Source organism: Tachysurus fulvidraco, chromosome 8 (assembly GCF_022655615.1).
Source record: "Tachysurus fulvidraco isolate hzauxx_2018 chromosome 8, HZAU_PFXX_2.0, whole genome shotgun sequence".
Taxonomy (NCBI): domain Eukaryota; kingdom Metazoa; phylum Chordata; class Actinopteri; order Siluriformes; family Bagridae; genus Tachysurus; species Tachysurus fulvidraco.
This window is the reverse complement of record NC_062525.1, coordinates 24,593,786-24,619,091: the sequence shown is the minus strand read 5'-3', so window position 1 is coordinate 24,619,091 and position 25,306 is coordinate 24,593,786. Positions and strand designations below refer to the sequence as shown.

The 25,306-nt window shown below is 45.7% G+C and overlaps 3 protein-coding genes across 15 annotated transcripts in view; 2 read left to right on the top strand and 1 right to left on the bottom strand.

Moving 5' to 3' along the window:
- Positions 1-7,802, top strand: part of tbc1d12b (TBC1 domain family, member 12b) — a 15,181-nt gene extending 7,379 nt beyond the window's left edge. For 2 of the 5 annotated variants that reach the window (XM_027163225.2, XM_027163223.2), the window contains exons 4-15: positions 899-955; positions 1,824-1,945; positions 3,178-3,260; positions 3,340-3,457; positions 3,674-3,780; positions 4,043-4,123; positions 4,725-4,822; positions 4,912-4,983; positions 5,265-5,393; positions 5,491-5,600; positions 6,081-6,339; positions 6,758-7,802. In XM_027163225.2, the coding sequence (XP_027019026.2) occupies positions 899-955; positions 1,824-1,945; positions 3,178-3,260; positions 3,340-3,457; positions 3,674-3,780; positions 4,043-4,123; positions 4,725-4,822; positions 4,912-4,983; positions 5,265-5,393; positions 5,491-5,600; positions 6,081-6,339; positions 6,758-6,826 (1,305 nt within the window). In that variant the 3' untranslated portion in view covers positions 6,827-7,802. Of the gene's footprint in view, positions 1-898; positions 956-1,262; positions 1,302-1,823; positions 1,946-3,177; positions 3,261-3,339; positions 3,458-3,673; positions 3,781-4,042; positions 4,124-4,724; positions 4,823-4,911; positions 4,984-5,264; positions 5,394-5,490; positions 5,601-6,080; positions 6,340-6,757 lie in introns of those variants that run through there. The other 3 variants (XM_027163226.2, XM_027163227.2, XM_047817401.1) reach the window with 2 other exon arrangements.
- A 1,704-nt stretch (positions 7,803-9,506) lies between these two features.
- noc3l (NOC3-like DNA replication regulator) lies at positions 9,507-17,777 on the top strand. Its single transcript, XM_047817097.1, has 20 exons — positions 9,507-9,759; positions 10,595-10,718; positions 10,863-11,020; positions 11,097-11,162; positions 11,258-11,391; positions 11,496-11,657; positions 12,158-12,251; positions 12,382-12,557; positions 13,543-13,671; positions 13,977-14,108; positions 14,212-14,292; positions 14,425-14,525; positions 14,628-14,700; positions 14,953-15,016; positions 15,481-15,552; positions 15,655-15,836; positions 15,937-16,065; positions 17,071-17,168; positions 17,408-17,489; positions 17,567-17,777. The coding sequence occupies exons 1-20, from the start codon at positions 9,522-9,524 to the stop codon at positions 17,684-17,686; spliced, it is 2,415 nt and encodes an 804-aa protein (XP_047673053.1). The 5' UTR covers positions 9,507-9,521; the 3' UTR covers positions 17,687-17,777.
- Positions 17,778-17,785: 8 nt separating this feature from the next.
- Positions 17,786-25,306, bottom strand: part of plce1 (phospholipase C, epsilon 1) — a 78,768-nt gene continuing 71,247 nt past the window's right edge. For 8 of the 9 annotated variants that reach the window (XM_047817089.1, XM_047817091.1, XM_027163221.2 and 5 more), the window contains 8 exons: positions 24,637-24,898; positions 24,438-24,556; positions 23,562-23,690; positions 22,794-22,985; positions 21,373-21,534; positions 21,072-21,284; positions 20,750-20,966; positions 17,786-19,691 (listed from right to left, as the gene is read on the bottom strand). In XM_047817089.1, the coding sequence (XP_047673045.1) occupies positions 20,805-20,966; positions 21,072-21,284; positions 21,373-21,534; positions 22,794-22,985; positions 23,562-23,690; positions 24,438-24,556; positions 24,637-24,898 (1,239 nt within the window). In that variant the 3' untranslated portion in view covers positions 17,786-19,691; positions 20,750-20,804. The remainder of the gene's footprint in view (positions 19,692-20,749; positions 20,967-21,071; positions 21,285-21,372; positions 21,535-22,793; positions 22,986-23,561; positions 23,691-24,437; positions 24,557-24,636; positions 24,899-25,306) is intronic. The other variant, XM_047817090.1, reaches the window with a different exon arrangement.

Below are 25,306 nucleotides of genomic sequence, written 5' to 3'. Positions count from 1 at the left end.
GTGTGTTTAATAACGTGTGTGTGTTTTTTAATAATGTGTGTGTGTGTGGATTGTGGCCAGGTTGCATTGCAGACTCGATTCTTTCTTTATGTTGGAGTTTCTTCAGACGTTTACCCAACCGAGACAAGTACGCTGCCAACAAGCTGCTTTATCAACCTCAACCGGTCTTGACCTTCAGCGCTGATGACGATCTCACCATGCCTGAGCGTTTCAGCCTCGTTCCTGCTGCAGACTACAGAAGTTCATGTAAAAACGCTCTAATTGTGGTGCAGTCGCTCGAGTCCTGAAGATGCCACGGTTTCCAGGAGCTAAAGGAGCAAAGTTTAGCCGTTGGTCCTTAGATATAAATGTAGATAACAGATCGTATTTTCTCTCCGCAGCCAGACAAAGTAGTATGTGGGATGTGAATGATTGTCTCTCTCTTCCATCCAGTCTATAGCAGTATGACATGCTGCTGCTGCTGCTGCTGCTGGTATGACAATTTAATCCGTTTTGAAATGTTATGTACGTGTAATTATGACTCCGTTAGCCAAATGTCATCCACTTCTTCTCTGAAGTCATCCCCCACCCGCTCCAGTACTCCGAGGACCATGTGACTAACTGCCGCGCTGCATCGACCGACCTCAGGAAAAGTTTTCCCAGTCATATGATTTATGAGTCCATTTTAGCCGGAAACACTCGCAGGCGGTCCGGAGCTCATGTCGCTCATGTTAAACTGCAGGCCAAAGCTTAGGTTAGTCTGAACGACGGATGTGTTCCTGTCCTCCCGTGTTTACGCAGGACGGCGCAGTTCCGATGTGGATCCGCGATTGTTATTGGGCTCTGCATGTTTTCCCAGAGCTTTTTTTTTTTTTTTTTTTGCTGAAAGTCTTTTCTCTCTCTTTCTTTCTTTCTTCAGGAGAGTAACCCAGGCAATCTCACGTCCGTCTCAACTCCCAATCTGTTAAGCGCAGGGGTATGCATCACCCCCACACACACACACACCCCACCCGTCGTTACTAAATGTCGTCAACTCTGCATGAACCTTCGGCCCGTCGACGTGTCCCGCGTCCGCGCCTGCTTTCCTGGACGCTTGCCCACAACCGGTTTTGCTGGCTTGCTGTTGTGTTAGGGTTAGAAATGCTGACGTGCTTATTAATCCGCTTCAGTGAATCATCATGTCCCTTTTTTTTCCCCTTCCTGTCATGTGTGTTTTATATTTTCTTTTATTTGATGTTCTTATGCTTTTAGCGCTGTGCTGTGCTGTGCTCCAAGGTATAACGCGTAAAGCTGTAAAAATGTCGTCTACGTGTGTAAAGAACGTGAGTTGGTCTGCATGCGTCGTCGTCTCGTCCACCGTAACCAAAACGCTCATCGCTCGCTTTCTCCCTGCTCTTTTTAGAAGCTTGTTTGTGACTGTGCACATGTCTTGGGGGTTAAACACACACACACACACACACATGAACAGTATAGCTACTAACTAGCTTAGCCTTTTGCTGTAGAAGAATCTGTTGCATCATAGTCTCAATGCCACGACACCCAGAGAACCTATTCTATTTTCCCAGACATACTTAGTGAGCTTTACAACACGTTTGTGTGGCAGAGCCTCAGCTCTTTATAGCTGTAAGACATGTCCTAAGTCCTTCTCGTTGGCTTTCCTTCCAATGACCTTTCATTTTAAGCTTTCGGTGGTCCTTGCGATCTCCATCTCTCTCGTTCATCTTTCACAAACCTTTCATCGGTTTCTCAAACCACTTCCCAGCCGCAATGTTGTCGGGTCACGCAGCTTTATCTTTTGTACCAGAATTACTCTCCTTAATTTTTTTCCCCCTCTCTCTTTATAGGAATACGAGGCTAAAACCGTCAAAGGAGCCCATAGCCCTTCCCAGCCTTCTCAAGGTCGGCGTAAGAACCTGGAGTTCGAACCGCTGTCCACTACGGCGCTCATATTAGAAGACCGGCCAGCGTGAGTACCGGAGATGACGGACAGATACATACGTGGATGCCGGATAAATATAGCTTAGGTTTTAATAGAATAACCGTGCTCGACTCGGCAACAGCCCGGGAGTTTGGATCTGCCCACTTTTAACTGGCCCCCGTGAAGCTCCGCCTCTTCCTTCCCCTCTCACGTTACTAATCTCTCGCCTCCTGCTTTATAGACGTCGTAAGTCAAAGCAGATCTGTCAGGATTGTGAACCTCTGTCATTTCTCTACGTTGTAGTTTTGTACACGCATCAGATTTCGTGCGTCCGAATGCCAGTCCGTTTCCTTCGCGACCCTCGGACGTGCTACACGTCCCGCTGTCCAGGTTCCTGTCCCTCTAGCTTGCACGTCCAAATAAAAATGGCTCTTTGGCTCAGGCTGGATTTGTTTTTAGCGAAACATGCCGGCTTGTAAGAAGACGCTGCTTCTCCTCCCGAGCGCTCTGAATAATAATGTTTTCCTCATTGTATATGCTGAGGAGCGACGGGTATCGGGTCACATCAGAGCCTCTCGGACCTCAGAGCCGTATCAGGCTACGACACGATACCGAGCTCCCACACGAGCCGTTAGCAGAAACGTGAGCTGGGTTACTGATTCAGGACGGAGAGTAAACACCGGATCGGGGCTCGATGGATGATTCTGTAATACACCATGACGTCAGTACAGAACGTTACGTCACAGGTTAATTACTTTATATGTCCTGGAAAATTTTTTGTGTCTCTATCGAAGTGAATAGAAAGGAGATCTATTCTGTGGTCTTTAGGTGTCAGAAACTGAGGTCTATTGTCTAGTGTATAGATTTTAGGAGAGTAGTCCCTTCCCGGACCCCCCATCACCCCACTCGATGGCGAACGATCATTTCGAAAGCGCGCAGTTTATACGCCATCTTACGAGTGTCATAGGCCATCTTTAAAAAAAAAAATTCGAACCCGGTGTCGGCGCCCGGGAGCCCCGCCTCTTCTTCCTCATCGACGTGTCCAACAGCTCCAAATTTGCGTCTTAGCTCCGACTAAACTTTTTCACCAGACGATTTATTTGCATTAAATTTGACCTGCTCAGTGTTTAAGCGGAACAGTGACGAACTCTCGAGGAGGTTAGACAGATTGGATAAATTGCGTAGCAACTCGCAGACTCTACTGGAAATGATCTGAATGTAATTGACCTTTAATTAACCAGCACTTATTTAACGACTAAAACCGCTCACTTTCCTCTCAGTAACCTTCCCGCTAAACCCGAGGAGGAAGCTCAGCGCCACCGGCAGGAATACGACGAAATGGTGGCCGAGGCCAAGAGGAGAGGTAAGTAGGAGGCGGATCTGTTTGGATCGATAAGTATTAATAACCGAACGTTAAACGGAATCCGGTTGTCTGTGTGCAGAGCTGAAGGAAGCCCAGAAGAAGAAGCAGCAGATGAAGGAGCGCTTCAAGCAGGAGGACAGCATCGTTAACGCCATGGTGGTGTGGAACACGGAGGTCCTGCCTAACTGGGACAGCATGTGAGCAACACTTCCTCCTTCTGCATATAGCCTGAGGGGGTCATTATAGGGTAGAAGGGCAGCAGTGTTTCAGTTTAAATAAATGCCATGAAGTCAGGATTGTGCTGTGAAGGCGCAGGACACCGCCGAGGGTCTGGTGACGACGTGGGGTTTTTTTACGTCTTTGCTGTTTTCAGCATGTTGACCTGCCTCTTCGTTTCCTCTCGCCGTGTTCAGGCGCGGCACACGCAGGGTTAAGGATCTGTGGTGGCAGGGACTTCCTCCAAACGTCCGTGGCAAAGTGTGGAGCCTGGCCATCGGCAACGAGCTCAACATCACCCCAGGTACCTGAGATCTAATTCTCGTCTGCTCGACTCGGTACAACTTCCCGTCGCTCCTCTGAAGGCTGTCTATCAGGTCAGAAAGGTTCAAAGAGTAAACAGGAATCCGTGCCGAAGCGTCGCGTGTTCAGGGGGCGGGGCTTTAAAGGGTAGAGATGGTGAGAGAAGGTGAAAGAACGTTTCGTGTCCGAAAGAAATCCAGCTCGCTCGCTTCCGTTCTCCCCGTGATCCCTTTCTCACTCGTCTTTTTTGTCTCCTTCTGTAGAGCTGTACGAGATCTTCCTCTCCCGGGCTAAAGAGCGTTGGAGGAGCTTCAGAGAGACGGGCAGCGAGGCCGAGGCAGAGGGTAAGTCAGCACCACGTGACCGTGTGAACAGAGGAATCCTCCCGCTTTCCTTTACCGTAGCTTTTACCTCCACTTTACAACACGGCCGTCTTCATGCTGCATGTAAACTCGGCCGATCCCCATGAGGAGTCACACACAAAGGCAAGGGGGTGTGTAAACTTACGAGCAGGACGATCGACGTCTTCTAGGAAACCTGTAAATATCTTAGCATCCGAAGGGCGTTGCTAAATACTCCTCTGTAGTAATAATTCGCACCGATAGTCCCGCTCAAAAGTTTACACGCCCCTTTTTTCTCTTCATCTTTTTTATTTTTTTTGTTGCTTCAGCAAAAATTTCAGGCAGCAAGAAGCAGAAACTGTGTTTTTTTTTTTGCTGATTATTTACTTTCTATTGCTTAGCATGTGATATTTCTCCACTTGAACTGGCATTAACTTCCATTACCCAGAGTGGCTTATTGAGGGTTTAAGGGCCTTGTTCAAGGGCCCAGCAGTGGTGGTTTGTTGGACCTGGGATTCGAACACATAATCTTCTAATTGTTGGACCACCTTTAGCACCAGACTCGTGTAGCAATGCCTCACGTGTCGTGTCGTGTCGTCCACAGCGGACAGCGGAGCGTCTCTGGCGGATCGGGAATCCAGCCTGGATCTGATCAAGCTCGACATTTCCCGCACCTTCCCCTCGCTCTTCATCTTCCAGAAGGTGCGTTTGGTTTGCGTTCCACCTGCCGAGGTTTGATTCTAGCCTTTTACATAAGCTGCGATCTCACTCTCTCGTGTCTCTTCTGTCAGGGAGGACCGTACCACGATCTCCTACACAGCGTACTGGGAGCCTACACCTGCTACCGGCCCGACGTCGGATACGTGAGTGCGATTTTTTTTATTTATTTATTTATTCTAATTGACTCCAAAAAAAAAACATCGAAGAACTTTAAATTTCTTCTTTTAAACTCATGCCATTGACGATCCGTGTGTGACGACCTTGTATGGGAACCGTACTTGTGTTCCTTTTACGTAAGAGCTCGGCGTCGGAGCCATCACGAGTTCCTTAATAAAACTTTCAGCCGAGTCACGTGACTCGAGAACGACGGACGTGTGTGTGGATGTCGCTGCTCGATGCGTGTTGAGTCATGCGGCTCTTTCAGGTGCAGGGCATGTCGTTCATCGCCGCCGTGTTGATCCTGAACCTGGAGGAAGCCGACGCCTTCATCGCTTTCGCCAACCTCCTAAATAAACCGTGTCAGATGGCGTTCTTCCGCGTGGACCACGAGCTGGTACGGAATACACGTCTCTTTAACACGTGACGCACGTGTCGCTTTCTTTCCGTTCAGCAGACGTTCACTGTGGTGCTGCTCTGTGTTTTCACCCCAGATGCTGAAGTACTTTAGTGTGTTCGAGGTGTTCTTTGAGGAAAATCTCCCCCGCATGTTCAGTCACTTCCAAAGCTCCAACCTCACTCCAGACCTCTACCTGATCGACTGGTGAGTGACCTTCCTGAAAGCAAACCTTTCTACAATACAAGTAAATCCTCAAGCAACGGTATACGCCATCACCTGTGTGTGTGTCTGTCTGTGTGTCTGTCTGTGTGTCTGTCTGTGTGTCTGTCTGTGTGTCTGTCTGTGTGTCTGTCTGTGTGTCTGTCTGTCTGTCTGTCTGTGTGTCTGTCTGTCTGTGTGTCTGTCTGTCTGTGTGTCTGTCTGTCTGTGTGTCTCTGTCTGTGTGTCTGTCTGTGTGTCTGTCTGTGTGTGTGTCTGTCTGTGTGTCTGTCTGTGTGTCTGTCTGTGTGTCTGTCTGTGTGTGTGTCTGTCTGTGTGTGTGTCTGTCTGTGTGTGTGTCTGTCTGTGTGTCTGTCTGTGTGTCTGTCTGTGTGTCTGTCTGTGTGTCTGTCTGTGTGTCTGTCTGTGTGTCTGTGTCTGTGTGTCTGTGTCTGTGTGTCTGTGTCTGTGTGTGTGTGTGTACAGGATTTTCACACTCTACAGCAAGTCTCTGCCGCTGGACGTGGCGTGCCGCGTGTGGGACGTGTTCTGCCGAGACGGTGAAGAGTTCCTTTTCCGCACGGCCCTGGGGATCCTGCGCCTGTACGAGGACGTGCTCGTCCACATGGACTTCATCCACATGGCGCAGTTCCTCACGCGTCTGCCAGAGCACGTCTCCGCCGAGCGCCTCTTCAGCTCCATATACAGCATACACATGACCAGCAGCAACCGCAAATGGCCCCAGGTGTGTTTCACATCCACACCGTAACACAACACGAGGGCACGGCTGGGCAAAACCACAACGTCTGGGTCGCTACGACAACGATAATGTGTTTGATCGAGAAACACGATCAGAACTGTCTGATTAACTATCTATAACTGTGTGTGTATGTGTATATTATATATAGTGAGTGTGTGTGTGTATATATATATATATATATATAGAGACATGACTTATAGTCACACTCTCCAGTGCGGATGAGGGTTGATTCCCTTTTCCCTCTGGTTCCTCTGAAGGGTTCTCAGGGAGGTTTTTCCTCAGCTCATCACCTCGGACTCGTGCATTAGAGATAAACTTCAACATCCTGACTTTATTTGTACTTCTGTACAAATAAAATCAACCCTCTGTTGTTTTACATGTCTTGTTTTTTCCCCTCTTTTAGGTTTTCAGCACACTAATGAAGGACAAGGAATCGGACAAAAGCGGCAGCCCGACCCTGAAAAGCTCCTGACGGACGTCTCGTCACTTCCCACGTCTCGCTCTCGAGTCTCCGGGTTGTCGTGAGCGAGAGAAACGTCAAGGAGTCTGAAGTAGAACTGGTTCTGTTTATGATATGATGTGCAGTATTACAGACATTGACCAGTGGATTAGATGTAGGTGAAAATGTGACACAGTTCCAGAGTGTGACATAAATAAACACACACACACACACACACTTCCTACCGGGGGAAAAAATTCCACCAGCACGTCGATTCGCTGCGCAACATCTTTGTTGCTCAGAAACGTGGACCGACACAAGCAGCCGTCGACCGCGTCACGTGCTACCGCTGCTTTCTTCCTCCATCAGTTCCGATGTTGCACTTAAAGCTGTGATGTTCATGAAGGATCTCATTAACACTACTCTTAAACAGAGGCTCATGACCTTGAAGTACTTTCGTCTTAAGACCTCAGACCTCATCTCCGTTGTCTATGACGCACAACGAGGGTTTGAAAAGCAGCAGGAAGCTTTGCATGGCTTTTTCCACAGTCAACTTTTCATCCCGCGAGAGTCTAGTCGGTTACGGGACGAGGTTTTATTCCCGATCCACACGAACACACCCGCAGCTCTTCAGCCGTGACCAAAAGAAGAAGAAGAAAAAAAGACACTAAATTATCAAATCGCCCGAACGCTCAAGCGAAACCTTCGCGTCTTATTATACGTATTGTGCGTTTCTGTCTGTTTTAATATTCGACCAAATGTATCTGCTCCGTCGTGGGAATTTTCTTTGTCATGGTGGAAAAAAAAAAACCAAACGAATCAAAAAGGCTTCGAACGTTCCGCGTCTCGGATTCCTGATTTTTAAAACGTTTTAACTTTCTTTTCTATTACACTCCCTGCGGTTGTACAGTTTTTCATACTCTGTATAATTGAGCAGAATTGTAAATATGTTATGAAGTGGACACTAAAATTAGAGCACATGTAAATAAACCCGAGAGTGGAAACGTGAGCCGTGTGTTTGTCCTGGGTCGTGTGTGAACGCACACGGTGTACGCCGCTGACGCCGCAGCCTGCCTGAGGTTAACGTCATCGCTTTTAAACTAAAGCAGAAGCTCAGAAATACAATCACACACACTGTTTTTACTATCAGTAATAAATCATACAATTTATTTATTATTATTAGTTTTTAATACTTTATGAATTTTAAAAATAATTTGTTTGTGATCTTTTCTCTGGAATATGGTCTTATACAGTTATTATTTATTAATAATCGAAACTACAGCCGAATTATTCAGAATAATCATCACATTAAAACTATTTCTTATAAAGTTGTTGTTGTTGTTGTTGTTGTGTAAATCGTGTGTGACGTCACTTCCGGTTTGTGTGTGCGCCGTGTCCTCCGTACCGCACGAGGGCACAGCGGTAAGATGCCGCGTTGTGATTCACTTTACAGAGTCGATTCGTCTGAACGTCCTGTTTAAGGGAATCGAGTCTCCTTGTTTTTATTCGTAAGGGATTTTTTTGGTAGCTGTAATTTCTACAGTTTTGTATTATAACACGTCTCGTTTTGTTTGCAGTAATGTTTATGATTAAATAACAAGGTGAACGGGTTTGTGGTTGCTAACTATGTTAGCATGTTCGAAACATTTTCAGTGCGAGTCGTTTTGCTTGAATCATTTATAACGAATCATTGTTAATGAATCGATTCCTCCGTCACGGCTTGTTTCCTGTGTGTGAGAGACACACGTGTGTGCTGCAGGAGAAAAGAACAGAGTTACGTTTATAACGCTGCTGTAAAAGGCACAGAGTTTACAGACAGACAGACAGACAGACAGACAGACAGACAGACAGACATGGGGGCGGTGAGTGATGATAATATTCACTTACACACTTTACACTTACAATCTGTGTGGCGTTTTCTCTAACAATGCTAACAATGCTAACAGAGTTAGCATTATAACACACATGTAGTCTAACAACATGGACACACACACACGTAGTCTAACAACATGGACACACACACACGTAGTCTAACAACATGGACACACACACACGTAGTCTAACAACATGGACACACACACACGTAGTCTAACAACATGGACACACACACGTAGTCTAACAACATGGAGAGACACTCACACGTAGTCTAAAAACATGGACACACAGAGACACACACATAGTCTAACAACATGGACACACAGAGACACACGTAGTCTAACACCATGGACACACACACGCAGTCTAACAACATGGACACACACACGTAGTTTAACACCATGGACACACACACACGTAGTTTAACACCATGGACACACACACACGCAGTCTAACACCATGGACACACACACACGTAGTTTAACACCATGGACACACACACACGTAGTCTAACAACATGGACACACACACACGTAGTCTAACAACATGGACACACACACACGTAGTCTAACAACATGGACACACACACACGTAGTCTAACAACATGGACACACACAGTCTAACAACATGGACACACACATACAGTACATACACACCCAAAGTCTTTACAGACACACACGCGCATACACCGGTGTATGTAGACTGTCCAATTGTCAACTGATGTTCCTGATTAGGTGTGTGTCTGTCTCTAAAGAGTCAGATTTGTGTGTGTGCTTGTTTGTGTGTGTTTCTGTTATATAATCTTTTAACACAGAGGTTTTTACACTCATGTTTTCTTACACACACATTTCTCATGCTGCTGTATAACTACACCTGTTCTGCTCCACACCAGGCTAAGAAGAAGAAGCCGAGCTTCCGTAAGCTGCTGAAAACCAGCAACATCAAGCTGGATAACAAGCTGAAGAACCGTCAGTTCAAGCAGCAGAGTTCAGCCAAGAAGCAGCGCAAAGAGCAGAGAAAACTGCGGCAAGCCATCAGTGATGTGTCTCAGCAGACCGTCCAGCCTCTGGAGCGCTATGAGCAGGAGCAAGGTGGGAAAGTTCTCCTCCATCTCAGGGCTGTGTGTCTCGTACATCTCATCACCTTCAACATCATCTTCACCATCATTAACATAATCACCTTCATCACATCACCTTCACCATCATTAACATAATCATCTTCATCACATCACCTTCACCATCATTAACATAATCATCATCACCTTCATCACTGTCACCATCATTAACAAAATCATCATCACCTTCATCACATCACCTTCACCATCATTAACATAATCATCTTCATCACCTTCATCACTGTCACCATCATTAACAAAATCATCACCTTCAACATCATCTTTATTATTAACACCATCACCTTCACCATCATTAACATAATCATCTTCATCACCATCACCATCATTAACAAAATCATCATCACCTTCACCATCATTAACAAAATCATCATCACCTTCACCATCATTAACATAATCATCTTCATCACCTTCATCACTGTCACCATCATTAACAAAATCATCATCACCTTCATCACATCACCTTCACCATCATTAACATAATCATCACCACCATCTTCATCACATCACCATCATTCACAAAATCATCATCACCTTCATCTCATTACATCAACATTAACATAACCTTCATCACCACCATCACCTTTATCACATCACCTTCACCATCATTAACATAATCCTCATCACCATCATCTCCTCCATCACCTGCATTATTACACTCATCACCTTCACCAACATTAACACCATGATTTACACCACCCTCACCTTCACCTCCATCACTGTGCCGATTTCAGGTGAAGTACGAAGTGGTCTTTAAACGATCAGTGGTTTTATGTGTTTGCTGTCTAATACAGGCGAGGAAGACGAGGAGGAGTTCCTGGAGTCGCTGCCCACCGATATGATGGAGGACGACGACTTGGAGGAGATCAGAGCAATGGCTCGGAAAGCCTCGTTCCTAACAAGAGACCTTTCCTCCTGGTAGGACCAGCTGCTGATGAATTCTGTGGATTCTTACGCCCACATCCACACACATACACACTTCAGACCTCAGCAGTTCTCAATTTTTAATTTCATTTCAAAGCCAAACAAACCTCTTAAAATGGTCTCTGGTGGATGTTGCAGCGCTCCTGCTCACACCAAAAAGCGCAAGTCGGACCAGGCCTTAGAAAATTACGAGAAGATGCCCAGGAAGGTGAAACACGAGGAGGAGAAGGAGGTCATTCATCTGCTGCCCATCAAAGACAAGACTGGCCTGATCCCTCAGACCATGGAGAAGCCAGGTGAGAGGCACAAGTCCCTGCTGCAGACTCCTCCATCTTCACGGGATTTATCTTAATGCTTTATTTTGGTTTCTAGTGGTGAAGAAAGCACCCGAGAAAGACGAGCAGGAGGAATCGGACTCCGAAGACGAGCCCGAGCGAGGTGAGAGCGTAGCACAGAGAACGAGCCTGAAGCTCTGATGTTTGGTGTTTGATGTGTTTTCTTCAAGAATTATATTTGTCATCGTTTCATCACAGCGACAGAAGAAGCACGGAGCTTCCTGGCGCTGACTCCAGAACAGCGGCTGAAGCTTCGCTCGCAGAAGCTGATGAAGATGAAGCTACATATCGCCAGCTTGGGATCGGTCATTCTAGAAGATCCGAACTCTAACGTGAGATTCACGCAGATCGTGCAGATGCACTTCAGGCGCTTGAGCAGGTTTACACGATTCCCCTCGCAGTTTAATAAGACCGACCGCTCTGTTCTCTACACCAGATCAAGAAGCTGAAGGAACTGCGGGCCATGCTGATGGAGACGGACCCGTGCGTCGCCGTCACGGTCCGCAAGCTGGTCATGGTGTCGCTTATGGAGATCTTCAAGGACATCGTGCCGTCCTACAGGATCCGTCCTCTGACCGAAGCAGAAAAAAACACCAAGGTACGAAGGTCAAACAGAACACGTCTGAAAACTGTGGAACTCAAGAAAATAAAGGACGGGAGGAACAGCGATGGTGTAACATCACGCTCAGTGTGTGTAACATCTCCCAGTGTTCCCAGTATAACCGCTGGCTCCAGCACGGTCCTGTTCAGCTCGGTTCTTGCTTCTGATTGGCTCAGAACTTAAACTTGCATTTAAGTAACCATGGCAACAGTGGTCACGATCGATGGCGATTGGGGCGTTAAACCAAAATAAGTTATGTCAAATAAATAAATAAATAATGTCAACTTTTTCAACCCTCGGTGTGAAAGACGGTTAATATTTATAGTGAATCTAGAACTTTGTTATTTTTATGGAAATAAAGGTTGCATAAGTTTGCACACCCCTACATCAATATGTTATTGAAGCCATTTATTTATTTATTTTGGCTAAGGGTCTAAAAACATGGCTCATTTCTGTCCGTTATTTGACCTTCTCTTTTACCGTTCTTCACGTTTCAGCTGAAGAAGGAGACGCAGCAGCTGAGAGAGTTTGAGGAGGGGCTCGTTAGTCAGTATAAATTCTACTTGGAGAATCTGGAGCAGACCATCAAAGGTAAAGCAGCTTTTCCATCACGACGCACCGAGCGTACACGTGGTGTTGAACGTGTGTCATGATGCCGTGTGTGTGTGTGTGTGTGTGTGTGTGTGTGTGTGTGTGTGTGTGTGTTCCTCTCACACCACAGACTGGAAGCAGAAGAAGATGAAGGCCAGTCAGGCCGTGGCTCTGGGGTCCTATAAAGGTCTGGCTGAAGTGGCCATCAGGTGTCTCTGTGAACTGCTGGTGGCTTTGCCGCACTTCAACTTTCACAACAACGTCATCGTGGCCGTGGTGGCGCTGATGAACGATCCGAACAAGAAGGCAAGTCAAGGCAGCTTTTAGGGCACGAAGAGGGTTCTAACGGACGCCTCTTACATGAGCACTTAAAGGTGGAGTCTCCGATTTTTGAGAAATGCTTCAGAAAACTGATAATAAACAAAAATAAAAACAAACGTGTAGCCAATGAGCAGAAAGGGGCGGGTCTTGTCGATACGGGCGGAGAGAGGGTTCAGTGCGCGTGTGTGACGTTAGCAGAAAGCGGTTTTAACATCGACATGGAGGATAAAAACAAAGAAAGAAAGAGAAGAAAGGCTTACGATAAGGACAAGAAGTAGGACGTGTTAATATAGGATCAGCTTTCCAGCGCTGGAGAGAACTGAAGGAGCAGGAAGTCGGCCACATATTCACAGGTTGGAGTTTCCCGAGTCAATAACTCCTGAGCTAAACGCTGTTACTACATAAATAACACCTCTTTTCTATCGTAGTAATGTAGAGAGGCAGCTACAACCGCGTTTTGTGTAGTAACAGCGTTTAGCTCAGGAGTTATCGACTCGGGAAACTCCGACCTGTGAATATGTGGCCGACTTTACTTAAGACGCCGAGGCGCTTTTTTCCTTCTCGATAGGTGAGTAACGTTGGTTTTGCTTTGTTACACAGAACTAATATATGCCTTTGTCCTTTACATCATTATGCTTGTGTGGCATTTTTGCTTGTTTGTTTATCTACAATCGTATTGTTCTTCCCTTCAGCTACGATAAAGACATGTTTCTTTCTATTAGTCGCCCGGGTTACGTATGTATGTGTGGGCGGAGCTATCGATACAGGGGTGGGACCCGTTTGGGTTAGGGGCGTGTTTGTTTTGGTGATTTCAAATGTCGACATTGGCTTTCAAACAACGGAGACCCCACCTTTAACTAACCCCTAACTTTAACCACAGGTCTGATCATTGATGGCTGGATTGAGTTTATTATATATTTATAATCTAGCGGTATTTTATTTATTTATTTATTTATTTGTATATTTTCAGGTGTCAGCGATGTGCTGTGAAGCGGTCAGGAATCTGCTGAAGCAGGACAAGCTGGGCCAGGCTTCTCTCGCCACAGTGAGGGTCATCTCGGGAATGGTCAAAGGCAGGAACTATAACGTCAAAACAGAGGTTCGGCTCTCGGCCCGTTTCTGTTTGCTGCCGGAGTAAAAAAAAAAAAACACTGGGTAGACCGATTTGGGGCGGTGGGCGGGTGGGGATCCACATTGGTTAAAAGACGCCGTGATTTCACATCCCTGTGTGTGTTCTTCATAGGGTTCAAGGTTCTTCTCCGTATAGAAACAGAACTCTTACTGTAGACATCTAAAGGTCACTTAAAGGTTCTCTTTATGTCATATATCTCTAGAGTTATAAGTGTGTGTGTGTGTGTGTGTGTGTGTGTGTGTGTGTGTGTGTGTGTGTGTGTGTGTGTGTAGGTCCTGAACACACTGTTGTGCCTAAGAATAAAAGAGGTGGATGTTAAGAAGGACACTGAAGACCTGGCCCCCAAGCAGAAGTTCATGAACTTCCAAGAGAAGAAGAAGAACCTGTCCAGGATGCAGAGGAAGGTCAGAACACACCTGCTGTTTTTTTTCTTTCTATTTTTATTGTAATTTAAATTATTATATATATTTGTATATGTTGATGCTGAACGTCTCGTGTCCTTCGCAGTGGAAGAAAGCTGAGGAGAAACTCCAAAAAGAGCTGCTAGAGACCGAAGCGTCTGACAGCAAGGACAGGAAGCTCAAGCTGGTAAGTGCTTAAAAAAAAAACAACCCCAGCATATTATGGGATGTGTCTGACTGCTAGGTTTATTTTTTCACGCGTCCTTACGTACGATAGACGTCTTTATTTATTTTTCTCTCCTGTCTTCACTCCGTCCAGCACACCGAGACGCTCAACATCGTGTTCCTGATCTACTTCAGGATCCTGAAGAAAGCCCAGAAATCCGTCTTGCTTCCCTCCGTTTTAGAAGGTTTAGCGAAGTAAGTGGCCGAGGACGAAGAGGCCCCGTCCTTCATCACGTCGCTCCTCCTGGTGTCGCTCCTTGTGGTTTTCTCGTCTAACGGCTCGTATTTCCGTTGCAGGTTTGCACACCTGATAAACCTGGAGTTCTTCGACGATCTGCTGACGGTTCTTCATGGTTTAATTACGTCTGGTGTAAGTATTTGTACTCAGTGACGTATCGTCCTTGTCCTTTTCGTCCTCGTCCTTCAATTTAAATTTTAAAGCAGTTTGGGACAAAATAAATAAACTCGGCTGTTATTCAGTGTGACGAATTTAAGTGTATATTTTTTCCCCCCAAACACCATTCGTTCATTCGAGCCGAACCTTTTCCCCACTAAATGAGGCCTTTGGCGCTTCTCCAAACTCTAACCATCTTCACTGTCCTGTGTGTGTGTGTGTGTGTAGGACCTGTCCCACAGAGAAAGTCTCCACTGTGTCCTCACTGCTTTCCACATCCTCTCAGGTCAAGGTGAGGGATCTGTTACTAACTTCACTTAAACATCGCTGTCAATCATGTTCATTCTCACTCCTGGCTCTCTCTCTGTCTCTCACTCTCTCTCTGTGTCTCTCTATCTATCCTTCTCTGTCTCTCTCTCTCTCTGTCTCTCTCTCTCTGTGTCTCTCTCTCTCTGTCTGTCTGTCTCTCTCTTTCTCCCTCCCTCTGTTTATCTCTCTCCCTGTCTGTCTGTCTATCTCTCTCTATCTGTCTCTCTTTCTTGCTGTTTATTTCTATCTATCTATATCTATCTGTCTGTCTGTCTTTCTCTCTGTCTCTATCTCTCTTTCTCTCTCTCTTTCTCCCTCCCTCTGTTTATCTATCTCTCTCTATCTTTCTCTCTCTCTTTCTCTCTTGCTCTGTTTATCTATTTATCTATCTATCTGTCTCTGTGTTTATCTATCTGTCTCTCTCTCTTTCTCTACCTCTCTCTCCAGGTGACGTGCTCAATATCGACCCCCTGAAATTCTACACCCACCTGTACAAAACCCTGCTTACGCTGCACGCAGGTAACCTCCACCCTCACGTCCGCGCACGGGATATTTGACGAAGGTGACAAAAGCAGACTGTCATCATCATTTATTCATTTATTTTGTGGTCGTCTCTCCCAGGCGCGGCGAACGAGGAGACGGGCATCGTGCTGCGGTGTGTAGACGTGATGCTGAGCAAGCGCAGGAAGCAGGTCAACCTGCACCGAGCGCTGGCCTTCCTCAAGAGACTCGACACGCTCGCTCTGCACGTCATGCCCGACTCGTGCGTGGGCATCCTGGCGGCTAACAGGGCGCTCATGCACGTGAGGATAGAACTATCAGTGTATTCGTGTGTACAATCATCTTTATGAGAGAAATGAAGAAAAAGCGATTTTGTGTCTAATTCTTGTTTATTTTGTGCAGACTTTCCCCAAGTGTGACCTCATGCTGGATAACGACATGCACGGCAGCGGCGTGTTCCTGCCTGAGCTGGATGAACCCGAGTACTGCAACGCTCAAAACACCTGTCTGTGGGAGCTGCACACACTCAAGGTAGCTGTGTAACAAACACACACACACAAGACCTCCAGCACCTCAACACACACCTGTACTTAGGGTTGGAAAAATCCGGGAAACTTTCCACGTGAATATGTGGGAATAAACTGGGAATTTAAAAAAATGCAGAGTTGCCTATAACAAGGAAGTTAAATGTAGTTAAAAAAAATCTTGCAGCATAATTTAGTTTAAAACAAGAAGATTTAATGCGATTTAAGTTAATCTGTACACTGCGTTCCTCGGTCACTCGCACACAGCACACTGCTTACTGGAAGGCCATTGAGGCCAAACCCCCTGCAGGTACTTGTTCTTCCATAACATGCACATTAACACTTTATTTTAGGGTCATTTAACTAGTTTATTAGCATGAATATTAATAGAATATTGTCTATTTATAAGTGCTTATTAAGCACATATTAATGCCTTATTCTGTATGACTTTATTCTACATTCTTAATTGTACCCAATACCTAAACTTAACTACCTTACTAATGCTTAATAAGCAGTAAATTAGGAGTGTTACACATACACAGATCATTTGATGACACCCCCCCACACACACACTCCCCCGAAATAAAAAAAAATCCTCTATAAAATAAAACATTATGCTTGTAATAAATAAACATTATTTCATTGAGTAACAAAAGCAGAATCAATTAAAGTTCTACTTACATTTAAATCAGTCAAGACGTCTTTTTTTTTTTAATGTGTGTTACCTTACACGCATATCTGCTTATGACCAAACAACATGTTTGTATATGATATAGTTTATATACATTTCCCTATATTTCCAATGAATTGCCGTGAAGTTTCCCACAAACTCACGAAGCGTTTCCAGGTTAGTTTGCCGTATGCATCAGACGTTCAGCTAACGGACCGTGGCTGTGATTTCTGAGGCGTCCACAAACGTTTGGTCATTAATTAAAACCTGAATGTTATGAGTAACTTGACATGAAGTTTCTAGCGTTGGAACTGTGTGTGTGTTCGTGCGTGTGTGTCACAGAGACACTACCACCCCATGGTGAGGAAATACGCCACTCATCTTCTGGCTGGAGCTCCTAGCGAAGGCGCCGGTGCTCTGAGTTTAGAGCTGAGCAGAAGGTAAATCTTGTATATTGTGCTACTTGCACAGAAGCTCAGTGACCTCCCTGACCAGTTTATTAGGAACACCTGTACACTTATTCGCTCATGGAATTATATAAGCAGCTAACTGTATGTCTAACGTCAGGCTAAAGTTTCAGCTCAGCCCTGTGGTGTCTATTTTATCCAACTCGCCAACTCACGAGGAAGTATAATGCAGCTTAACTTCTGTCCGTTTCCTTAACTCGTTCATCCGACAGAGCCCCTGTGCACCTGTTTGAAGATTACAGTGTGAAGGACATGACCTTTAACCCACCAGTCTCAGGACCACCCAGGAAGAAGGTGAGCGCTCAGAACGATACTGTAAACCTACTCGTTAGGTGGCTGTTCATGTCGTTCATTCATTCTCTGTATTTCAGGAGCATTTCACGATCGGCGAGGCGTTCCTGGACTCCGATCTGAAAGCGCAAACGGACGCGGCCCTACAGCAGGACGAGCGAACGCCTCTCGACTTCGCAGCACATCTTCCGCAGAAGTGATCGAACTCTGTAAACTGTACATACGTCTGTTATAAGATGTTTTATATCGGTGCGTATATATATATAAAAAGAATAAAAAAAAGGGACGACATTTGTGAATATTTGTAAAGAATCTTTAAGGGGGGGGGGTCAATATTACACTCTATTACATATCATTTAGGGATCAGGCTTGAAACAAAAACACTCCAGCATCCTTGTATGTCCAGCTTTCAGCTAAATAAATAAATAAATTCAATACCTCGGTTGCATCAGAACCCAAAAATAAACGATTCAGGAATCAATTGAAACTGACTCATGAATCAAATTAAATTCGATTCCTAAATCTGATTCAGGAAATAAATGAAATAATTTCACACGTTAGAATCGATTCCAGTTTACACAGGGAAAAATACCTTTACAAGATTTATACGTGTTTTTTTTTTTTTTATTGTACAATTATTTCTTCCACAACAGTCACAAAACAAAGAGAGATAATAGACAAAGAAAGAAAGAAAGAAAGAACAATAACATCTATTAAACAGGCATCACTTAAACTGACCCACTGAAACGATCACCGATCGGTTGAAAGTAAATATTAATAAAGCTGCACTACATGTGAAGCCTTTATAGACAGAAACAAGTACACAGATACGTATATATTAGTGTCTCCAAATATTATCACGGAGTACTTTAAATTACAAAAGTATAAATCATATTCACTGATACAGTACGAGCTAACGGGGCAATATTTACACCCTCAGCAATAAATTAATTAGACACGTGGCTTTAATAGTGCTTTCATATAGTCGTCGTCTGTACAAGAGGAGAAACGTGTGGCCGACCTGGGCCGTGCTTTTAAATAAATAAAAACAAGAAGAAGGGATAAAGTCGGAAAGATGGAAAGGGGGAAAAAATGCAAACGTTTAAAACCTTCATGCAGAACAGATGCACGTTACGGTTAATAAGCCGATCGCGTAAAAGGACAACAGGAAAGCGGAACAAGTCCAAGGCTCCACGAGTTAGCAGAGGTAGGTAGTCAAGAGACGTTTCAGACAAAAACCGTACAGAGAACACGTTTTAAACCACGACAGAAGTGCAAAAGACACGCTTGTGCAACATGCAAAACGTTTTCTAAACATTACCAAGAAATAACACGTGGCTCGGAAACGGTCAGAGAAGTCCGGGCCGTTTTCCCGCGACCACAAATCCACACGTAAATAAATCTTTAAAATTATTCCGAATAGGATAAAATCCTTTACAGGAATTACATACGTGTGCTTACCGGTGATGTACAATGAAATGTCAAGTGTAAGATTTCTGACAGGATTTTATTTTCTCACCAAACGACTAAAATACAAAGAATAAAGCAAGACAGCTTTTAGTGCTTCGCTGTTGGGCTTCGGGATAAAAAGGATGTACCAAACGAGGGTGTGTTTACTTCTGACACCAACCAGAGCAGCTACTTTTAGCAACAATAAATAAATTACAGTCTGCTCGTCCTTTACGAGAAGTAAAGCGTGTTAGTGTTCCGCCCGAGTGTCCCTGCTCGTCTACAGGAGGTCCGTTAAAATAATATTAATAATAAATACAAAATGCTTTTAATTAAATAAAAATACGATGTGAACAAAACCGACTTGTGGTATGATAAAAAAAAAATGTGCAAAATGAGGCAGTACGGAGAAGCGCCGGTCCAGGACAGTACTGCAGGAGATAAAGGAGCGAGCTCCATGTGCTCACGTCAGCCGTTAAAGCGGCAGAATCGGATCATCACACGTCCCAGAACCAGCGTAGACCTGCTGTCTGCTCACGCTGTTAGCGGTTAGCGGTTAGCTCCAGGCTGTGGAGCGACACAGCACCGCTCGCTGTCCCATGATGCTCTTCACTCAGTGTGTCAGAGCTCATGGTGTTGATTAAAGGTCAGAAGATCCGCAGCTCGATGCTCATGTGTGCAGCTTCCAGTTCCACAGCAAGGGGAAGGACCAGGCATCTGCCACCCAGGCCTTCAGTCCCAGCGCCAATGCAGAGCCTACGGACACCACAGAGACAGACACACACACACACACACACACACACACACACACACAGACAAACACACACCCAGACAGACAGACACACACAGAGACAAACACACACCCAGTCGGAAACACACACAGAGACATACACACAGACGGACACACACACAGACAAACACACCCAGACGGACACACACACACATGGACACACCCAGACGGACACAGACACAGAAAAACACAGACAAACACACACCCAGACGAACACACACGCACACACAGACAAACACACACCCAGACGAACACACACGAACACACAGAGACAAACACACACCCAGACGAACACACACGCACACACACAGACAAACACGGACACACACAGACAAACACACACCCAGACGAACACACACACACACAGACAAACACGGACACAGACAAACATGGACACACACAGACAAACATGGACACACACAGACAAACACACACACACAGACAAACACGGACACAGACAAACACGGACACACACAGACAAACACACACACAGACAAACACGGACACACACAGACACACACACAGACAAACATGGACACAGACGAACACACACACACACACACACACACACACACACACACAGACGAACACACACACACAGACAGACACAAACACACACCCAGACGGACACACAAACACACACAGACAAACACGGGCACACACACAGACAAAACACACACAGACAAACACACATGAGAACACACACAAAAATCAGTTTTAAAGTTTTGCTGGAAGGAAAATCATCAGTGTTACACCAAGGTTTGCTGACACAAGCTCAAAAAATGTCACATTGCATCAATTCATGGATCTTCACGTTTTTTTCCACAAACATGCTGCAGTTAAACACACACACACACACACACACACACACACACACACACACACACACACACACACACACAACTCATTACAGTGCACTACTGAGGGGGTTAAAGATGCAGTCTGTGATGTACACCAATGTTTGTGACCTTTAAAATGCTCTCAGACAAGAAGGTCTGATGTCCATGTTCCAGAGCTCTCCTACCTGGCCAGGACTCCATGCACTGCACACACAAACACACACACGGGCAGGCGTGCGTTCAGTCCGAGGCGTCGAGTGGAGGCAGAGCGCCTCGCTCCTCCTTACTGTGTGCTGCCTCGTTCGAGCCGGGCCCGTTCATCGTCACGCTGCGACTGCGGCCTGTCAGCTTCCAGAGCTCGCTCGCAAACGACACACACTTCCTCTTGTCCTCGCGTCCGATCTACATCACACACACACGGAGAGAGGTTGAGTTATGTAGCATTCGTGTCATCAATTCTATTCACACTGCAGTTTGAAGCTGAAGTTTTCGTCTTCCGTCTCGTACCTGCTCCTTGAGTTTGAGAATGAACCTTCCGGGTCCTTTCCACTTGCACTGAGCCTGAAAGACACACTCGTAATCCGGCAGCACACGCATACTGGGTTTAGTCGAAGACACCTTCTTCCCGAGAGCTTCTCGTCCCACCTCCTCCATCAGCACGTAATCAGTGGGGTTGGGGTTGTTCAGGATGCTGACGGAGTACTTGGCTTTGCTCAGCGCCTGCGATCAGAAACGCTCGGCGTGAGATTAGTATTAATGAGTGTTCTTACATAACGTACACGTGATTAATGCTGCACATGGTTCTGACCTGCTGGATGATGTCCTGTGCAGTGCTGTAGCGTGGAGCTTTGATAACTGTACGTGGCTGCTCTGGAGAAACGTCATGAACCTGGACAAAGAACACGTCGTCTTCTCCTCCGCTGTTTTCTTCCTCCAATCTCTCCATCACTGCCTTCTTCTCCTTCAAATTCTGTCAATACGGTACAGGGACGACTCAGTGAGCGACTGTTCTGGTGCCGATTCTAGAGTTTGTTTATTATATAAAGGCACTTCACTGCTTTTGTGTCCTACAACGTTCCCCTGTCACCCACTCATGCTACATGTGTCTCATGGAAACCTATGATATCGTCGGCTAAAACACGTGTGCAGGTTACTCCACGTCCTGAACAAGTGAGGACCTGAGTAGGAGTTGGACATTTTCACGTTCGCAGGAATCTCAAATCAACTGAAACCGATCTCACGAAACCTTCTTTAGGTGGTCTCGGGTTCAGTACTGCGCTTCCCCTGTTCCAACCACCGGAGTGAAAGACTCCTTTAGTCACATCAGGAAAAGGGTGCAATTCAGTGACTCTCCAGCAGGGGGAGCAAGAGAAAGTGCTGATTACAAATAAACAATTTTTTTTTTAGGATTTAAAAAAATTATTTCCCCTCAGCATGTTTAAAACTGCAGAGTCATCTCACATCTAATCACATACATGGAGGACAAAATGAGCTTAATCAGGAGTGACTATGAGGAGATTATCCATTTTTTGCTAATGCTGAAAATCTACCCCAAAAACAATAACATTCTATTGAGAAAGTCATTGTTCAGTTTGGAATAGAGGTCTTCACGGGTCCACATAGATCCGAAAAACCCGAGGTCCGACCCGAGACCCGAGCAGGTTCGGGTCTAAAAGTTTCACGTGTGCCTCTGACACGGGTCGGGTATAATAATAGCGGCATCCGGTCGAACGGACCCGAGAAGACCCGAACTACTGTATCTCGTGTGTGTGTATCGACTCAAGTCCTTTTCCGACCTCTCTTCTGTTTGCCAAGACATGTGGCTGGCGGCGTGCGACTGGCGGTAAGCTAATTTTCATTGAAACAGACCTGTCAATCAATTTTGAATCCACTCAATAGCGGTTACTTTAGTGTAGAGTTACGCAACGTACATTTCTTTAGACCCGAGAAGACCTCTAGTTTGGAGGTCATGTCATAATCCCAATCCAAATACTCTGTGGTGAAATAAACTGTAAACAGCATCTAAACACCTGTCTTTTCCTAAGTACTTAAGGGCTCTTCGAAGGTAGGAAGCTGAAGTAAAGAGGAGGTTAAAACCAGAGCTGTAGTAGAGTCTGTAGTGGAGTCTCAGCTTCCTGTAGTTCTCTGTCATAAAAGTCATGTGCGCTCGCTTACGATGGCTAAAAATCGAGCATTCTAATTGTGCTGAATAAACATGTTTGTTTTTACCTCCTCCTTGGCTTTAAGGCATATTCGGCCCACGCAGCCGTCCTCGGGCTGCCAGCTGTGCAGAACTCTGAGAACCTTCTCGTCGGACGCTAGAGGGCGCTGCTGAAGAACCTTCTTTGTGTCACACTTTTCCTTCGACAGCGGTATCTTCTCCTCAGTCAGGAAGTAGTCAGCGGCGGCATCAGGGACCAGCTGGTTAAGGCAAGACGACGGAGAGTGTTTATAGGAATGGAGGACGTGTGGGAAAACGCCGTGGGCTGAACACGGCTCGTCTATCGTAGCACAGACCGTGCGTGATCGTGTCATCAAAAACGCAACAGCTAATATAAACCAACTGTACAAACACTGACAACACACACCGCACATTTCCTTCTTGTCTGTTGATGTCTTTTACTTGTAATGTAAACAAATTAAAAGGCGTTTCTCGATGCTACAATGTGAGAAATCCCAGATGTGGATGTGGAGGTCGTAACGCACGCAGGATATTCTACAGTATGTACAACAAGACCAGAAACAACTTGGTGACGATTAACATTGGTAACACGATTAAGATATACAGACAGAAAGATAGATAGATAGATAGACAGACAGACAGAGAAAAAAGTCGGTCTTCCCACCGAACCTTTATAGTAGGCAGCAATCCGTGTATCTATGGTCCTCCATCCACAAACAGGAACAGTGTTAGAAAAGATGAAGAGATGAAGAAATGGAGAGCGCATCCATCCATCCATCCATCCATCTATCTATCGGTGTATGTGTGAGACTCACCATGTGAAGTAACTGTTTCACAGTGGTGTGTTCCTTCACTCTGATTACAGTGAAAGGTTCGGGACCCGGAGCTCCGTGCACCGTCACCTTGTGCTGCTGCGTCGCTCGCCTCTCCTCCGAGCTAAACAACTGAGAAAACAACACCACTCATCATCCAACGCCACGCAGAATCAGATCTGCTGATCAGTGATTTAGAATCCTTTATTTAGTCACGTCTACGTTACAGCACAGTGAGATTCTTTCTTCGCATATCCCATCTTTAGAGGTCGAAGTCAGAGCACAGGGTCCGTCATGATACAGTGCCCCTGGTGCAGTAAGGGTTAAGGGCCTTGCTTAAGGGCCCAAAAGTGGCAGCTTGGCAGTGCTGGGGCATAAACCCCGATCAACAACCCAGAGCCTTAACAATTTGTTGTACCACTTCCCAGAGATCAGCGACACGGGAACAGAGTGCCAGGACTGCAGCACACGCCATGTCGAACTTTTACGATCTCCTGCTTACATTCAGACCTGGAATATCAGCGATTTGGGGATGTAGCATTCTTAAGTTTTTAAACGATTCCCAACATACGTCACCAAACACACTGCCCTGTTCCACGTTCCATGGCTCTGACTTCGGCTAGACTGCGAGTACGAACGCCACTAACACACCAGATGAATGAAAAACATTTCAGGAATTTTTGCTCGTAAAACGGATCCTGCGTCGACGCACTGTCTTGACCTTTACGTAACTACAACTTGAACTGGTGACATGTACATAAACAATTACACACAGTAAAGGAATTATTAATGATTTTTTATTACCCGATGGCCGCTGAGAAAAAGTCATCTACAATTTGATATTTTGGATGAAATGTAGCTCTCGCGACGGAGTCTTACCGCGGCAGCCGATCGCACCGCTCCATCAGGACTTTCCTCGGACCTGCGGCTGAACAGGAAGAGGGAGGAGACCTCTAGTGCCTCATTGTGCTGATTCCTCATCTGCAGGTGTCTGTAGCCTGATTGAAAACAAACATGAGCAACATATTGCAACTATGATACGAAAATATGTCCTGCTAGCAATGATAATGTTTCGGACCGGGTTTGAGTGCTTTCAGGGGTAGGATCCTCTGTGCCGTGACTTGCGAGCTGTTGTTTTCCACTACAGCCAGGCGTAGGAATGTCATGTCTTCAAAGTGCACCTGGAAGGTGAAGCTCTCGCTCCACATGGGGTTGAGCGTGTTGCGGTGAATGGGTTTGGTGCGGAAATGGCAGGCGTCAGCCGGCAAACCAAGTATTTCTACTTCCACACACGGGCTGCCACTGCTGTTCCCCGGGCAAACGTTCTGCCCAGATACCACCTGGTACACATGGATAGACAGCAAGTTATTAACACTCCTTGGGGTGACAGGGAGGTAAAATAAACAGACATTTAAATAATGCCCTTATGTGCCTCAGGAATAACACAAAGCAGTTATAAACTTCAGTACTTTGTGTGAAGTGTTTACACAATAAACGAAGCCCTGCATTTGGCACGGCACAGCAAATTCCCTCCGTATTCCTCACTGCTGAGAGACAATTTTCTGTCCACAATACCAAATAAGCCAGTCCAACAGAGGTGCCATTAGCGTAAGTGATAGCTAAACCAACCCCTGAATAAATACGATTGCATTTCCAGCAGAACTACGACTCCGGAAAGTTTCCTGCAGACCATATTGTGGACATGTTACACTTCCATCCGTAATGCTGCGAGCCCAGGCCGATGTAGA

Coding starts and splice junctions, on each gene's coding strand:
- noc3l (XM_047817097.1), top strand. CDS start 9,522: ATGCTGCTGTATAACTACACCTGTTCTGCTCCACACCAGGCTAAGAAG. Junction 15,553..15,654: donor CCTGCTTACGCTGCACGCAG/GTAACCTCCACC, acceptor CGTCTCTCCCAG/GCGCGGCGAACGAGGAGACG. Junction 15,837..15,936: donor CTAACAGGGCGCTCATGCAC/GTGAGGATAGAA, acceptor TATTTTGTGCAG/ACTTTCCCCAAGTGTGACCT.